The 18670-nt window shown below is 40.7% G+C and overlaps 1 protein-coding gene across 7 annotated transcripts in view; it reads right to left on the minus strand.

Moving 5' to 3' along the window:
- Positions 1–18670, minus strand: part of LOC148023473 (uncharacterized) — a 79866-nt gene that overhangs the window by 30389 nt on the left and 30807 nt on the right. For 5 of the 7 annotated variants that reach the window (XR_015693651.1, XM_087696449.1, XM_087696455.1 and 2 more), the window contains 8 exons: positions 3498–3562; positions 3238–3376; positions 2874–3011; positions 2712–2789; positions 1048–1122; positions 829–896; positions 421–523; positions 174–305 (listed from right to left, as the gene is read on the minus strand). Coding sequence is in view for 6 of the 7 variants with exons in the window: in XM_087696449.1 (XP_087552575.1) it covers positions 174–305; positions 421–523; positions 829–896; positions 1048–1122; positions 2712–2789; positions 2874–3011; positions 3238–3376; positions 3498–3562 (798 nt within the window). In the remaining variant the exon portion in view is untranslated. The remainder of the gene's footprint in view (positions 1–173; positions 306–420; positions 524–828; positions 897–1047; positions 1123–2711; positions 2790–2873; positions 3012–3237; positions 3377–3497; positions 3563–18670) is intronic. The other 2 variants (XM_087696452.1, XM_087696451.1) reach the window with 2 other exon arrangements.

The raw sequence follows: 18670 nt of genomic DNA on the forward strand, positions 1-18670 counted from the left end.
GCTGCAGTTTTGAAGCAAGGGAAAGCAATAGGACTATAGTAGAACAGACAAACTGAAGTCACAATCACTAATCTAAGACATGCGATGACCATCACCAAAGTTGCCAGTCATAAAGAGGACACATATGAGAAATGTTATGAATTGCAGGCATTCTCCGAAGATCAGAAATTTACTCGGTCATCGTCATCCATGGCTATAGGAGCTGACTTCAACCACTGCAGCTCATCCTCAAGCTGCTGCTCAGCCACTTCCCTTTCTTCAAGAGCTTCAAATGAACAGAACAGATGCCCAAGAAGCTCCCAAAACTGACAGAAAATGCATTTTTCATAATCAGGAGCAAGGATCCAAATTTGAGAAGCTCCAGTACATTGACTGACAGATATAATACTGAATCAAGGGCATCAAGACTGGAGTTCATACATTTACGCAGCGTTTGGGATGCTGATTTGTCTCAGATTTTCCATTCAGAAGAGCTGCCAAAATTTGCTTGCGAGCTACACAGTCAGATCCATTTCTAATGGCACTGATTTTAAAAAGGACAAGCCCACTGTAAGTCAGGTCCCAATTATAAACCCTTCAAATTAAATCTACTCAAAAATCAGATAGATCACGCCTCCTACACAAGGCAATGACATTCTGAATTCCAATGTTCACCTCACAGCAATTTACAGAAGCCCTGAGATCTAAGAAAAATAAAATGCAGCAGCTATTGCCAGATCAAACAGAGAACTACAGAGGTGCTACTTCAACTAGCCCATGCTTAGCAGCACATGCATGCCGAGCTACAAAGCAAGACTCCAGAAAAACAGGAAAAAGGAAAGCTTTGACCTTAATTTCATGAAATTATACGCAGAACGGCATCTAACAGCTTTATCAGGTGAATGCAGAACCATAGCCTGAATCACAGTTAAATTCTTCAGTTAGCACAATTTCTCAATCATAACACTAGCTTTACCAAAAGCCAACATTAAAGCTGAATAGGTCAGTAGCAAATATTTCAATCTCCAAGTACTAGTTCAAATGGCATAAAAGAAAGAAATATCATACCATGATGAAACTTTCTGTCTCAGAAGAGGAAAAGAACGACCTCCATAAATACTTATGCCTCAATAAGCACAACATCTGCATCAAAAAGAGAAGAAAATCAAGGATACAATATGATGAAAAAACTGGTTAGTCTGTTCCATGTCCTGAGGTGGGTGTGTGTGTGTGTGTGTGTGTGGGTGGGAGGGAAGGGGGGGGGAGGGCATGCCAAAAAAAGCTTCAAGTGTCAGTCCTGGTAAAGTTACAATTCCAACCATGTTCTCAGATTGCATTCGCTAGAATATCATACACCATGGCTGCTACTAGAAGGCAGCCAATAAACGAGAACAACTCACATTGTAAGGCCAAATGTGACTTAATGTGCACAAGATCGAGATGGATCAAAGGATAAAGGCCTAGACTCATCACTCCAAGAGAGTGATGGTGAGCAATGCACCCTTGGCATCAACAGGGAAGAAACAGAATGACTTAAAAACTCATTAGAGAGCAGTGGATCTGTACAGATGCAGAGGATTCAGAGGATGGATTTTCTTGAAGGAGAGATTGGAAAATCCTCCCTATATTCTAATTTCAATACATTTAATTTTGACTGCACTATTGAGACCTAATGAAATTGCAAAATCCATTTCCATACATTTAATTTTCACTGCACGAAATTGTAGAGCTTCTGTATATGTCATGTCATACAATAATCACCCCCGGTCTGAGAAACCCTAACCCTAACTATGAAAGGTGCAATGTGTTGTAGAAAATGTCATGCATCATCATATGTTGTGCAAAGAAGCTTCAGCATGGGACCTATAACAATGAAGATAAGCCAATATCACAGTAACCTGATGCCTGTTAGTAAAGAACTAACAGCATGCACCGATGTGAAGATCAGAGAGAGAGAGAGAGAGAGAGAGAGAGAGAGAGTGTGTGTGTGTGTGTGTTAGTGAAATAAGTCAATATGACAGTATTCTGACGCTTATTGTTGAAGAACTAATGGCATGCACCATTAGTCTGATATTGTGTGAGCTTCAACAGGATGTGTTCATAATCAACTTCCTGTGCCAACATGTGAAAGGCAAGGAAGCTGCGCAGAAGCATGACAAAACACAATTCCAAACCATCATCGTTTGACTTGCATTGATATGTCTGTGCACTTTCTATCTTTTTGTTTTTGTGTGTGTCCCTGCCATGAACTTCTTCTCACACTAAAAAATTATGCATTTTCAATATTTTAGTCGCTGCTACCTTTTGACACTCACATAAGAACTCGAAACAGACTACAGTATAAATATTAAGAGAGATTATCAACAAAAGAAACCAGATAACTGCTCATCAAAGGGTCAGTGATCCTTATATGGACCTGTACAGACCTAGGTGACTCATATTAAGGCGGATATGCAAGCAGCAAAAGGCCTAGCCCGCAAGTAGAGATTTCAAAAAATGTCCATCTGAAAGATTAACTATGTATTTTCCTGGTTCCTTCTTTGTTTTATTCAAAATGTTTTGGTAAGAAAGAACTGGTTCTTTCTCCACTAGCAGTTGGTTTTCCCCTTACAACTCCCAGTTCAGCTTGGATTCACCTGTTGAGTCTCTGTTTTGTGTCCTACCTAAAACAACAGTGTTCACAGGTGCCCATGGTGTAAACTTCCACAGCAAATGGGTAAAGAATAGCTTACCAAAAAATCCAATGCTTCAAGGCATAAATATTGATCCTCTGGATCCAGTCCTGATTCATCATCAGGAAACGAACGTTTCTACAATAAAATTTTTGAAAATCATTAAGGATATAGACCTCTATAGTGAAATGCTGAACCACAATTAAACGAAGATAGGAGTACCTTTGCAGACCTTCCACCTGTTTTCCTAATTACAGGTGATGAGATGCTCATTGCTGATAACTGCCCTAGAGCAGCAGCCCATGTTATCCGGCGTAATGTACTGACAACAGCTGGCATGTCAACACTCTCCAAATCCTCCTGCATTAAATTAGATCAATGCAAAGTTGTGTTAGAAAATAGATCAACATTTAAAAAACTAGAGAATGATAAACATGTGATTAGATCAATGCACAACACACATCATCATATTAACAATTACCTGAACATAGGCAACTCTTATCAATAAAATTGAGAAACAGAATGATAAATGTGGAAAAATCCTGGAGTTTGTATTGCACACTTTCATAGTCTCACAAGGATGTACCTTGACGCCATTGACCTGCCCTTCTTTCTTATTACTTTGCATAGAGATTTCACTATCTTCAGAAACTTTTTCTCCAGCATCAGTAGCTTCAGCAAGGCCATCACTTTTGCAATCAAATGCACAACTGACAATTGGTGAGCTGAAAATTATATTCAAAATTAACGAATAAAATCACCTTCACAGTGCGACGATCGTAACGCATAAATCAACAGCTAAATATAAACAAGTAAATGGAAGATCCTTATTGGCAGCCAATGTACCTCACAGCAGATGTGACCTCGCTGATGGCAGCAGCACCATCTTCATAAGAAATCCTTTCTGACAGCTAAGACATGAAAGCAACCTTGTCAAAACTGCATCTAGTTCATTACTGCATCTTAAACAAAAATTAACAACTGTAAGAGGTTCTGCAACTCAGAAAAAGAACAATTACCAAGGTAGTTGCTTAAGCAACACTTCCAAAGGTGAAAACATCTGTATTGAACTTAACTGCTATACTGCTCATATGAAAGAGCTTCATTTAAAAAGAAGTACCCATTCATTATGAAATACCCTCCCATGCCTTATATTCCCTCTTGGTAAATCTTGAAGGTTGAGGCCCTAGGGCTTTTCCACCAGGTTGAACAGCAATGGCTCAAAACCGGTCATGTCTGTGCACCAGTGGACTTGAATGGTCAAAACAAAATATGTAAATGCATGTAGTTCAGAGATATGTGGGTTTTTTTCCTTGTATACAGTGGGAGCTTAATCGTCACAAGCATGTGCCACATAGTACCCTAGAATGGGGAACAGGAACAGGAACAGGATCCCCAAGAACGGGGGGAACACCCAATGTCAGGGAACAAGAATGGGGGAAACGGCGCATCTTAAGTGCCCCAAATATGCCCTGCATAACCCAAATTGCCCCAATAGCCTCTCAATGCTACAAATTGCCCAACTTGCTAAATATCCCAAAAATGCCCTGATTGCCCCAAATTTCTCTCAACGCCCCAAAAATGCCACGAATTCCCAAATGCCCCAAAAGTCCCTCTAATTGCCCCAATACCCCCCAATGCTCCAATTGACCCAAATGCCCCAAAATTAACTAGATTACACTCATAGCTCCAAATTGCCATAAATTGCCCCAAATGCACCAATCACCCCAAGTTCCCTTAAAATTAAATTTGATTGTGATTTGTAATAGTTGATAATGCATCAAATATGAACTCTGCATGGACTCATGATTGGCTTGTACCTTGTCTTGACACTTTGAATCTTCAGGCCCACAAAAAGAGAGAGAGAGAGAGATTAGCAAGTGCACATTAGGCAATGGAGATGGATGAATAAGTGGCAGGAGTGTCACACAAGCAAGAAGCAAAAATAGGAAAACCATCAATTTTTGGTCAGCAAGCATGGAACGGCTGTTCCAAACAAGGTGCAGCAAGGAACGGGCCTAGAAACGACAAGGAACCTTCCCTGGCCATTTCACCTCCTCAGAGTGTTTGGAACGTGTTAGGCCATTCCTAAGCCGTTCCTACATGTCTGAACAGCTGTTCCCTGGTTCTATGATGTGTCACTGCACAAGAGAACAAAGACACTCATGCACCACAAAAGCAGCCAAAATGATCTAGGGCACAAAAACAAGTAAAGAACAAAGTTCTCAAGATACACCATCAGATTTCCCAAAAGGACCTAGAAAGGGAAGAGGTAAAACAGAATTGCCGTTTGGATTACAATTCAAGTATATATGGAATTTCCAAAATATGCTATTAAGGACTGTAAGAAATACACCCGAGCAAGTACAAAAGCTGAAGAATACTTTGTACCCACAAACTACACCTAGCACCCAAGATCTTTGATCAGCCTCCAACAATATAATACCACAATTCTATGAAGCCACTAGCCACATTCTCAGCATTGTCCACTATATGTAGGAGGAATGACATGCTAAGTAAGTGGATGAAGAATAACGATGCTTGAAATTTTCTTTAAATACTATGAAAATTTGTTGCATGTCACTAGACACTACCTCTTGTGAGGTAAGACCTTTCCAATTGCTTTATGTTTCACGTCACACATTCAATCACCCATGACCCAAAGGAGGGTTTGTTAATTATCAATCATCCTCCATATGAACACTACTTATTGTGTGTAAGTGTAAGTGCATAGGTGTAAACACCTTCTACACCACCAAACTGTTAATCAAGGTCAAAGGTTTGGGTGTGTACCTTGGCCCACATATTGAAGCGCCAACTTTGCATTAAGCTAAAAAGGAGCATTTTGCATTAAACCTTAATTAGCTCATTAAACAGCCCCACAACTCAAAGTTTAATCCTAAGAAGAGTTTTCGTGTCCCATGAGCAAACTTTCCTTGTTTGGTTGTTTCCTCATGTATAAATAGATAGTGTGCTCAAGCCATTCAGCATCCCCGTCATTCCAACCATCAGCTCTCTACACCTTGCAGCTGCCTACCACTCCGACTACTACCCTGTCTCCTCCAACCACTGGCAACCTGCTGCTAACTGCCACCAACCACCTGGCAGTCTGTTTACTGCAGCATTTCGAGCTACTGCTGACACCAGCATCGATAGCCTATCTGCCGCCTGCATTTACAGCCCCTGCTGCGAGGCGACAGGCTGCAGCCTCTTCTTCTCATGTTGGACAGACTTCACTACAGTTTGCAGCATCATATGTGCCCTTCTCTGCTGTCACCCTGGTCAGATTGGTGTCAGTATACTGCTACATTTTTGCTGCAGTTCTGTTCACACTGCTGTTTCACTGCTCCTGGAGGTCTCTGTCAGCCTGTCAAACACTTCAACTGGTGGTCACAATCGTTGGGATCCATCTTTGGTGGATGTCAATCTCCAACTACTCTCTCAGCCCACTCCCACGAGAGCCCTCAGTTGTTGGACAGCTCTTCCTTTGAACATCTTGTACACTCATTCATTCATTTACAGCATTCATTGATTTACTTCGGAGTTCTCTTTCTGCTCTGTTTGTGTTTTTGTCTAAGTTTTCTTTTTGGTCGTATTTGTACACTTAGTGGTGTTTTTCTCCACGCAAACCTAGCATATCTTCCCATGGTATTACAACCAATGCTTTTCTAAAGAGTATCCTGCAGCTATCATGGTGGCTTGGTTTGTGCAAGATACACGAATGGCACATAACCAAATCCACAATGGCTGAACCTCCTTCCTCTTGGAACCCTACAATGTGTTTTCAAGCTTCTCTATTACTAGAGCCTTGAGGAGACATTATGGCCTCAATGAAGAGGACAACACATCTTCTTCTTCTTTATCTTCTTCACCAAATGTAAGTGTCATGTCAAACAAGGAGTTCAAAGAACACATCAAATATCTCAATTAGCATGCAAACACTCTTGAAAACCTTGCAAATCTATCTAGACTAGTTGGTGAGGCTGGCCACCTCTCCAATCAAGGAGGAAATAAATTGGGGATGACTAACGATTCATCTTCTTTATCACAGCAAAGCCCGGTGTTAAGTACATATAACCACTTTGATTGAGTCATACGAAACAAAACCCTCCCTTTTGTGCAATATCCAAATCATGACAAGTTTGAATATGTCAATGTCAATTAAGAAGGCTCTTGAAGCAAACATACATCTACAACAAGGTAACCACAAAATATTTCATCCTCCGGACGTTTCACCCTTGAAACGTTGTGCTTCACTCCGAAACATTTCACCTTTCGACAAGTCCCAAGCAAAACGCCAAGTGAAATGGTTAAAATATATATGAGATGAGATTGTTTTCGTTATAAACAATCAACTGCAACTTACACATTTCTACCATGCAAATCCTTTCATGTTAACAAATGATGTCTATCATACATATAGAGCTTCTCAAAACTCTCAAAAAAGCACAAAAACACAGTTGTTTTCCATTCAAAAGTCTTATTTGTCAACAATTTCACTTGGGCATTTTGCATTTCAATGAAACGTTTCAAACATTACACATTTCAGTGCCAACAAAACACATTTTACAATTACCTAACGCCGCACCTTCTGTTTGACTTGAGCATTAAGTCCGTAGTATTCATTCTCAATTCCCTTCCATCCTTCCCTCTTCTGATCCTCACTTAGATTTTATTTCCTCTACCTTCAATAGCTAGATTGAATCCACAACTCCATCATCCACAATCGGCTTAAGATGTTTTCCTTCCATTCCTATCACTTTCTCCTTTTCAATCCCACAAGTGAATGCCACTCTACACCTTGGTACATCGTTATCAAGAATCCCACCCATTAACAATGTACCCTACACAAACTCGCAAGTGAGCACGAATGTCTATCCTGGGACAGTTGTGTTGGGTATTCCGCTCTCTCCCCCTTGACCTACATCTATGGCTCCTCTAATGAAAGGATTTCCATCCTCTACTTATGAAGTGCCACCACACATTCCATCGAGCCCTCAAACGCAAGGATATCCAACCTCTACTTACGGTGCATTGTCATGCCCTCCATGGGTCACTCCCACTTGGGGATTTCCATTCTCTACTTACAATGTGTCTTCTCTCTCCTCCTTGGTCTACCATAGTCACAAGTGACGAGGGAGAAGGATGGTGACAAGGACAGGGAGATGGAGAATTGAGACTGGGATGGCATGACAAAAGGCTAAAGCCTAAACCAAATCAAAATGACAAAGCAGCACATCATACATGCCAAGGCCCAAGATACATGGAGCAAATACAAATCAAAATGGGCCATCAAGAATACCAAAGTTGGAAGCATCACTTGAAATCCTCCTCATTGCGATGATCACCACGATCCTCCTCATCCTTATCCTGCTAGTGCTCTTCTACCTACTGCTCTTCCCACTTCACAAAAGGATTTGCTTTTGCAATCGTGCTTTAATCAAACATGTGCAAATTGGCACTCACAAAAACCAAAACACTTGCCTTTTGTGTGTCAAGGAGATTTCCTTTTTTAGGTACTATATGGTTGTAGAAGCTCCACAACTACTCTAGAAAAGATGAACTAACTACTTGGCTAAGTACATGAATATCTAAATCCTTTAGCTCAAGCCCATCTACACCATAATCCTCCCACTATAATCCCATCCTTGAAACCATCCACAAGTGCATCTAGACAACCAAAGGAGCCCTCTTGCTCCCTATAAAGAGCCAACCGATTTCTAATTTTCCTCCTAGAGTCAACATCAAGCACCAATCTCTCCAATATGGTCCTCCAACCAGCCTGCACTTATTTATCTATCATTTGATGCCCACCCTGAAACTCTAGATCCAAGACAAATGTTGTTGCATGCACAGGACAGTAGTAGGAATTCCATCTACTAATGCACAAGTCATGGATAGTTTCATACATGTCTGCATCAAGCTCAAAATCTTTCAATCTCTCTATCATCCTATCCATGGCCTCACACACCTTACCAATGCACAGTTGCATTCTATCCACGAGTCTCAACAATGCATAACTGGTTGTACCATAGCATCAATACGCTTCACATCTTTCCAAAACACAAAGTTTTTTTGCCAATCCTTGGTCTATCCCTATAGAAGAGTCAACAACTGGTGAAGTAGTGAATTCATCAACTAATAAATAGTTGTCTCAAAGAACCACTACATGTGCTCAATCAACCTAACACAAGAAAATTATATGCAAACCGGGTTTCAACATATTTTAAAAGCATCTTATTTGACTTCTTGCTGAATTCATGGTGCGAAAGCTGATGGTTCAACACAAAAAATACCATCAAATCATTATGGATGACAAGCTCTATCTATGGGAGCTTTAAGTTATATTTTAATAAGTTATTGAGACAATGTGCCATGCAATGAGAAACAATAATATGAGGATTAACATTTTGTAAAATAAAATCTGCTGCCCTATTTATGGGCTCACTATCAACGACAAAACCCACCACATGCTCTCTGCCAAAAAACTCCACTACATCTGCCCTCTCAACAGCAAGTTTATTGGCAAACTTTCCTATTCCTGAAGTATCATGAGACGAAATGATGCACATCTCACCTCAAGAGTAAGCGACCACCCCATGGATAAATCTCTTGCACACTTGGTTTTTTCAGTTGCTTGCTCCATCACTTGCCTCTCCCTTTCAATCGATGTGGTATGCAAGGTCTCTAATGAAGGAGTATAAGTTGGACCATACTCCCCTATCTTTTTGCACATTACTTTAAAATATTCAAACCTCCACCACTTGCCTCTCCCTTTCAATCAATGTGGTATGCAAGGTCTCTAATGAAGGAGTATATTTCCGCCATGATCCGCCTCAACGGAAGTGGTTACGCCCTACTTGGAATATTTATGTCATGAGATGACAAGAAAGATTGAGACGAGAGAGAGAGAGAGAGAGAGCGGCAGCAGGGCAGGGGGGGGGGGGGGGGGGGGGGGGGGGTGGATTTTGAAGTTGAATCTCATGGCAACCTGCACACTACAATAAATAGACTCTAGAATGCAATGTGTGTGCATGGGGCATGGACACTGATGTACTTCACTTAATTAATAGATCCCCATGCAATGCTCTTTGTGATAGGTTTGTTGAGGAGGTATGGTCTGGTAAACCTCCCTCATATACACACGAGTCTTTGGATATGAGGCTTTTTGCCATATTTCCAAAGACACACACGACGACTTGGATTCAAAGTCTATCCAATGCATCTTTCTTAGATATGGTGATGCAAATGAGATGGCCTATCATCTTGTAGAGACTAGGAGGGGCATGAAGATCAAGACAAGAGGTGTTCGTTAGTCGCGGAGAGACAGACACACACACAGAGAGAGAGAGAGAGAGAGAGCAAAGCAGAGAGTGAGCACGTTTGTAGGTACAATGATGAGTGTATACCTTTAGGTTTTTAGATAGATATATATGTGTAAGTACAAGTGCTAAGGGTGGGTTCACACCCGAGCACATTTAAAGGCACAAGGCCTTTATTTCCAACAACCTCCTACCTAAAGATAATGTGCCTTAAGAGGAGAAAAGAATCAGCTAAGTGTATATACAAAGCTGAAATACACATATCTATCGAACTCCCATCATCTTTCGACAATGAGCAATACGCTCTGCTGAAAGACCCTTCGTGAGAAGGTCTGCAAGATTATCATCTAAATGCACTTTGACAAGCTCAATGCTCTTACTATCAAGTACATCTCTAATGAAGTGGTACTTCACCTATATGTGCTTTGTCTTTGCATGAAAGACAAGATTCCGTGCTAGCATGATAGCACTCTGACTATCACAATGGAGAACGGGTAACTCTGTGATACCAAGCTCTCCCACCAGACGTGAAAACCATAAAGCCTCCTTGCATGCCTCACTGGCAACCACATACTTTGTCTCTATAGTAGACAATACAACACACTTTTGTAACCTGGAGATCCAAGAGACTGCTCCTCCTGTGAAAGTAAACACATACCCAAAAGTGGACTTCCTGCAATCCGCATGATCAGCATAGTTAGCATCCGTAAAGCCAACAACAGATGCCTTCTGCTTCCCAAAGCAGATGCGCAACTCCTTTGTGTCTTTGAGGTATCTCATAATACATTTCACTACATCCCAATGCTTCTTGCGAGGGGTTGCCATGTATCTACTAACCACTCCCACTACAAAGGCAATGTCAGGACGTGTAGCAACCATAGCATACATCAAACTGCCAACAGCTGAAGCATATGGTATCTTGGCCATTTCAGCCTTCTCATCATCAGATGTAGGGCTGTCCTCTGCATTGAGTTTCATATATGGAGGCAATAGAGCCCCAATCGTTTTTCCCCCTCCATATTGAAACGTCGCAAAACTTTGGAGATATACTCCTGCTGAGATAGATAGTGCAATCCTTTCGACCTATCTTTGAGTATCTGCATGCCAAGAATGTGATTTGCATCACCAAGATCCTTCATGTCAAAGCTGCCATGAAGACTTTGCTTCAGTCAGTACAATGAATGAGTATCCCTGCCAGCAATCAACATGTCATCTACATACAAAACCAAGAAAATCATGTTGCCTTCTTGGTGTACAAGCACTGATCCACTTAACTTCTATGAAAGCCTTGAGACTGCATGAATGTATCAAACTTGTGATACCATTCTCTTACTGCTTGTTTCAGCCCATACAAACTCCCTTTGAGTTTACATACCATCTTTTCTTTTCCTTTTTCAACAAAACCTTCAGGTTGCTACATATATACGTCTTCATGCAGATCACCATGTAAAAATGCAGTCTTTACATCCATCTGTACGAGTTTCATATCTTCAACTGCAACCAAGCCCAAAATGGTTCTCAATGTAGTCATCTTGACTACAAGAGAGAAAATCTCATCACAGTCAATTCCATGCTCCTGCTTGTACCCCTTTGCAACCAATCTTGCTTTGTACTTTGGTGAGGAACCAAAATTGACCTTTATCTTGTAAACCCATTTGCATGGAAGTGTTTTCTGCTCTTTAGGCAACTGCACCAAGTCCCAAGTGCCATTTTTCTCAAGAGATTCGATCTCTGAAAACATGACTTTATACCATTTCTTGTTGTCCTGTCTGTCCATTTCTTCCTTGAAGCAAGACGGTTCATCACAGTCTGTCAACATGACATATTCACCCACATTGTTTGCACCAGGAACAAATCTGTCAAGTTGTCTAGAAGCCCTAGACAATCTCCTAACCCAATGGTCATTGTTTGCTGGCTATTCCTTCAAATTCCATTTTCAGCATGCTGTCCTGGCATTTCAACTTGCAAATCAGCATTAACAGCTTACTGTCCTGGCTGTTCCTGCACATATAGTGGCTCATTATCATGGGCAATAGCTGGCTGATCATTTCCAGTATCATTTTCTGCATTTACAAGTTCATTTACAGCAAGTATTTGCTGCTGTACAGCGGGCACATTTTGCTGTCCAAAAGGTATTTCTTCCCGAAATACAACCTTATGGACCTCCTCAATCTTTTCAAGCTGTTTATGCATGCGATCTTCCCAGAAGATAACGTCATTTCTGCGTACTACTTTCTTTTTCTCGGGATCCCACAATTTATACCCCAATTCACCCTTGTCACCATATCCTAAGAAGCGCTATTAGGGCAACTTAATGATCAAAAGGGCAAAGTAAGTAACCAATGGCCATGCCAATAGACTGACAAATGCTTTATAATGGACTAAAGATTAAAAAGTAGATGATTTTGTGGCTGGAAACAAGGATTTTGGCCTATTTAAAAATCGCTTTTCGTCTAAACCATCTTCCATCCCTCGAGAACACCGTCCTTCAACATTCAAGACTTGATTGTGAAGCCATACCCCGTTTCATTGGAATTACTTTTGTACACAAGATTCCTAGTAACTGTAGCCATAAAGCGTCTGTAGGTGGTTCTTTAAGTCCCTAAGCGAATATGTGTGACACTTTATTAGTTGGTTTTACGCAATGTTATATTAGAAGCAAAATGTAGTAATAAACTTATTAGATCCTTAACTCTTCCGCCCCTCACAAGGACCACAGAATGTTCCTGGACCCGGCCATAACAAAAGTTGCCATAAAAGAATTAAATGCATTTACAAGACTTTGGCTCAAGTTTGTTGCGTTTTTCTTCATGAATGTGCACAAGAGCCTTGCAACCAAACACTTTCAAATGAGCATATGAAGGTGGCTTGCCCGACCATGCTTCTTAGGGACCAATTAATTAAGTGAACGGCTATCATAATAGCCTCTGCCCAAAAGCCATGGGGTAATGCAGCATGAGACAGCATTGTACGGACCTTATCCTATATGGTCCGATTCATACGCTCTACAACTCCATTTTGGGGTGGCTTATGAGGGGTAGTAAGCTCCCTCTTTATCCCTTTGCTGTCAAAAAATGCCCGAAAGGCCTTGGACATATATTTCCCACCATTATCAAAGCGAAGACACTTAAGTGTCTTATCTGTCTAATTTTCAACCAATGCCAAGAATTTTTTTAACTTGTCAAGCACTTCATCCTTGCTACGAATAGAATAAACCCATACCTTTCGTGTAGCATCATCAACAAAGGTGACAAAATATTTCTTTCCCCCTAAAGATAATCCTGGCATTTGACATACATCTGAATGCACTAACTCTAGAGGAGAAGATTTCAGTGAAAGATACTTTTTATGAAACGTTTGTGTATGTTTGCCATAAATACAATGATCATAATGCTCAAAATCAGCATAACGAAGACAATGCAAGTAACCCAAACGAGAAAGCACTTTCATTCCTATTTGACGCTAAAATTGCAACTGCACACCAAACAGGTCCATTATGATAGCCATGGCTATCATAATGCTCAAAATCAGCATAACGAAGACAATGCAGGTAACCCAAACGGCTGCTCGGTCACGGCAACAACATGGTCATGCACACTAGATACATGAAGTGGATATAAAGTATCACTCTTGCAACCTCTGGCAATCACTCTAGATCCCTTACAAATCTTCCATTTTCCATCACCCAAGGTGGTATGAAAACCATCATCATCTAGCTCCCCTATGCTAATCAAGCTCTTCTCGAGCTGAGGTACATGTCGTACATGATGAAGTGTGAAGACAGAGCCATGCTAAAATTGCAACTGCACACTGTCAATACCTGCAATGTCACATGCATAGTTGTCCCCCAAGATGGGCAACACCAATGTCGACCCCTTGTATAAGCAAAGAACCACTCATAATGAGGAGTGACATGAAAGGAAGCACCTGGATCGAGAATCCAGGTATGCGTGTCATCATCTGTATCTACAAGTAAAGCATGTGCACCAAAGTGTGAAGAGACAAAGAGTACGTCACTCCCACCATCACTGTCATGAGTGACTACATTCACCTCTTCAATTTTTACATTGCTCTTCTTAGGCTAACTGTCCTTCTTTTCCTTGCTATCATCTGTCTTCTTGCCCTTTCCTTTCTCTTTCTTCCATTTGTAGCAATCACGTTTAAAGTGACCCTTCTTGCCTCAAATGGAATTCAACATCTTTGCCACATGATTTATTGTGTTCCTTGCTATTATATTTGTCTTTCTGCTGTGATCTGCCACTAGTATGCAAAGCGTTGGAAGACTTATTGGATACATTGTTTTGCCGATTCATTTCTTCCATGAGTAGAGCACTCTCTACATCAGCATACAAAAGGATCACATTAGAATTGCTCATAGCACTCCTGAATGTATCCCAACTCTCTGGTAGAGTGCAAAGCAAGAAAGTAGCCTCAAATTCCTCATCAATCATGAACTTCAAGGCAACCAATTGGCTGAAAATGGAGTTAAACTCGCTCAAGTAAGTAGACATTGTTGTATCCTCTTTCATATGCAAATCCATAAGCTTTTTCAGCCAATACACTTTGCTTCCAACAATCTTCTGTGCATACAATTCTTCCAATCGAGTCCATATAGCATATGCAGAATCCAAACCTTCAATGTTAAATAGCAAGGCATCAGAAATCGATAGCTCGATGGTTGAGTGTGCAAGCTCATTTAACTCATCCCAATCATAGTAGGAGGGGAATGCCATTTCACAACCTTGGAAACGTGTGAACACATTCCACACCCAGAAAATTCGAAGGGAACGTGAAAACTTTAAGAGAAACGGGCTAGGGAAACCTAGGGAAACCTAAGGGAACATAATGTGCTGCCATTACTCTTTGGGAAACATGGAAAAAGTGACATGGAGAAAGTACGAGGCTGCCTTGGGAATCGTGTCCACATTGTCGACTTGTCAAGAGTCACGTGCATGGTCCAGATTATTGGGCACAGTTGCAAGGCACCATGTGTATCGCTTCAATTGACATTGACTGACCATCAATTTTTAAGCTTCAAGACCCAAATTATCGTACAACTAACCCCAATCATAGTAGGAGGCGAATGCAATTCCACAGCCTCGTGAACGTGGAAACGTGTTCCACATCCAAAAACATCAAAGGAAACTTTTTTTTTTTAATTAGGGGGGACCCTTTAAGGAGAAACAACTAGGAGAACGTGAGAAAACATGGTGTGCTACCGTTCCCCATTGGGGAACGTGGAAAAAGTGACGTGGAGAAAGTATGGGACTGCCCTTGGAGTTGTATCCACATTGTCAACCTATTGGCAGCCACATGCACACTTCAAATTATTGGGCGCAACTCCAGGGCACCATGTACATCGTTTCAATCAACATTGATTGATCATCAACTTTTAAGCTTTAGGACCCAAGTTACCATGATTAATCCAATGATTCTCCATGTGCAATCTTTCACAATCCAAGCCGTAACCTGCAAGACCACCACACACACACACACACACACTCTCTCTCTCTCTCTCTCTCTCTCTCTCTCTCTCTCTCTCTCTCTCTCTCTCTCTCTACACACACACACACTCACACAGTCTCTCTCTCTCTAAAACAGCTCTCAGTCTTTCCCTCAACAAAGTGTGTGTGTGTGTGTGTGTGTGTGTGTGTGTGTGTAGACTCTCACACAGTCTCTCTCTAAAACATCTCTCAGCCTTTCCCTCAATGAACTCTCTCTCTCTCTCTCTCTCTCTCTCTCTCTCTCTCTCTCTCTCTCTCTCTGCGTGACTAGAGCTAGGCCATCCATATCCACATGAGACTGTACCATCATGAGCTCATTGTTACTAGATAGAGCTCTATGTGTTATACATAGCTTGAGTTAGTTTCTTTCTCGTTTGCTTTATGCCATACATTTTGCAACTCATGGTCTCATAGGTCATTTTGGCCTTTTGCACATGTTAATATATCATTTCATTACATTTCATCTCTCTCTCACACACAACTCTCTGTTTTTACAGCATTCCTCTCTCTCTCAAAATAGGCTAAGAAGCTTAGTTTTTACTAGCTACAGCTCTCTTTGGTATATCTAAAACAACTCTCAGCCTTTTCTTTTACTAATTACACCCCCCCTCTCTCTCTCTCTCTCTCTCTCTCTCTCTCTCTCTCTCTTTTGAGTAATGCTTTTGATTCTTGGATATGAAGAAGTCATGGCTTCCTTGGGATCAAAGCGTTTGGGCAAAAAGCGATCTCAACCTAGTTGGTGGAACAAGGTTGAGAAAGTGGACTGTTATGCATTGAAGGGAGGTGCAAAGAAACGGAAATGCAAAATGTGTGAGCAATTGAAAACAGGAGGATATCCAATCATGTGAAGCAACACTTGTGCCATGTTGATATCGGAGCCAAATTAAATTTTTGCCCAAACACCACACTTGAAATACAAAGGCAGCTCTTAGCAAAGCACCCAAGTGAAGAAGACAAAGCATGTGCAAGGAAAAAGCAAGCATTTAATGCCTCTCTTTTTAGTGGACAAGCTGATGATGTAGTCATGGGAGATAGAGCCATGCATGAGGGACTTTGAACTTTTGGATTCTCACAATCGCATCATGGAAAATGCAGCAAGCAACAAACCTTGGAAACAGCTTAGGATCCTCGTAAAAAAAGAGAGGGTGGATGCAATTGTGGCAAGGTTTTACCACCATTATCATGTTGCATTCAATGTCATCAGATCATCCTACTTCCTTGAGATGGTCCACGAGATTGCAAAGTATGGTCCAACCTATAAGCCTCCATCATATAAGACACTACATACCACTTTGTTGCAAAAGGAAAAGAATGCAATTAAATGTGTTTAGGTAACTGTGGAAGAAAGTTGGGTGAAGAATGGTGTCTCTTTGATAGTGGATAGGTGAAGTGATACTCAAAAATGGTCCATCCATGAGATGATTGTTGATTCCTAATGAAAGATGTAATTCATTTTCTCACATGATATCCCAAGTACAAGAAAAAGTACAGATTAGCTTGTGGAGAAATGGACTGAAAGTGTTTAAAAAAGTTAGGGCTGAAAATGTACTCCAATTTATTGATGATGATGAGGCAACAAATAGGGACAGTAGGTGTGAGACTTGAGGAGAAAGACCCGCACATCATATTCAGCCCATGCTTTGCTCATTGTTTCAGCAATTTGCTCAAAAACATTGGTAGCTTGTCATGGATCAATCCCAATCATCCAAAAGAGCAAGGACATGATTAATTTCATCCAAACCCAAAAGTTCATTCTAGTAAGTTCCGCAAGAAATCACCTAAAAAAGATCTCTTGAAGTACTCCAAGACACGCTTTGGCTATAACTTTCTAATGATAAAGAGACTTAAGAAGGTAAGCTTACCCATGAAGCAATTGGTGGTAAGTAATGAGTGGATGGCATGGGCTACTTCTAGATCAAGAGCTAGTATAGCAGTGCAAAACGTCATATAAGATCATGCATTTTGGAATGAATTGAAAAGCATCAATATTATCATGAAGTCCATCATGCGCTTGATGCAAATTGCTGATGGACGAGAGCCATGCATTGGAAAGGTTTATGAGGAGGCACATCGCATGATTGAGAAGCTAGGACAACTTGGTTTGGATTATACAATGTATCAAGGTTCGAGATTTACGCGAGGCAAGATGGATTGCTTATCACTCACCTATGCATGTAGCAACATATGTATTGGATCCATAGTTCCAAGGGTGTGGTCAAGAGAAGGATGATGAGGTAATGCACAATTGGAATATAGTGCTCTCTAGGTTGGTTTCCATTGATACTAAGAGAAGATTGGTGAAAGACCAACTTGTTTTTTATAAAAACAAGCTGGGAAGGTTTAGGTCAGTTGATGCATAAATAGATTGGTTTAAGATTGAGGCTATCTTGTGGTGGGAAGATTATGGGGCACGTACACTGGAGCTTCAAACATTGGCAGTGAAGAATTTGTCTCAAGATGCAAGCTTCTCTCCCATTGAGCAACTATGGAATATATTTGGGCATGTTGCATCTAAAAATAGAAATAGATTTGGAACAAAACAAGTGAATGACTTGATATTTATACGTAAATGTGGCTTCACTCAAGACAAAAAAGTTTATAGCTCTTGATAAAGAAGAGTCCTCAGATGAGGAGGATGGGGAGACACCTATGCCTACAGATATGGCCGATAATCAAGATGCTTTGAAACTTGCAAATGCTAATTTTGATGATGACATGGCTTTCTAAGACAATGTGGATGATAGTTTTCTAGATAGTCTTGCTGCTAGTCATAGCCATGTATGATCCAATGGTTAGTTTGAGAGACTCTCAAATTCCAAGCTTCCATATTTTATCAATTGCAGTTGCTGCTAGTCATAGCCATGTATGATCCAATGGTTACTTTGAGAGACTCTCAAATTCCAAGCTTCCATATTTTATCAATTGCAGTTGTTACTTTGATGCTTCTTGACTCTTTTATGTAGTATATCTTAGACCATCATCTATTTTGCATCTTATGTGCCATTTCAATTTTCAATGTAACTGAACTTTCATTTATGAAAAAGACTATCATGTTTGCAAATTCTACATGCATTTTTCAAAAGCTTTTATGAAATATATAAATGAATAGTTTGAAATATGATTTAAACAGTACAAGTTATTCCCCTCATGTTCTTGTTCCCCTTGGAGCCTCATTCCCATTCCCCCAAGACCT

The sequence above is a fragment of the Lygodium microphyllum genome, chromosome 16 (genome assembly GCF_053477565.2).
Source record: "Lygodium microphyllum isolate KBCC chromosome 16, Lygodium_microphyllum_v1.1.10, whole genome shotgun sequence".
Lineage (NCBI taxonomy): Eukaryota > Viridiplantae > Streptophyta > Polypodiopsida > Schizaeales > Lygodiaceae > Lygodium > Lygodium microphyllum.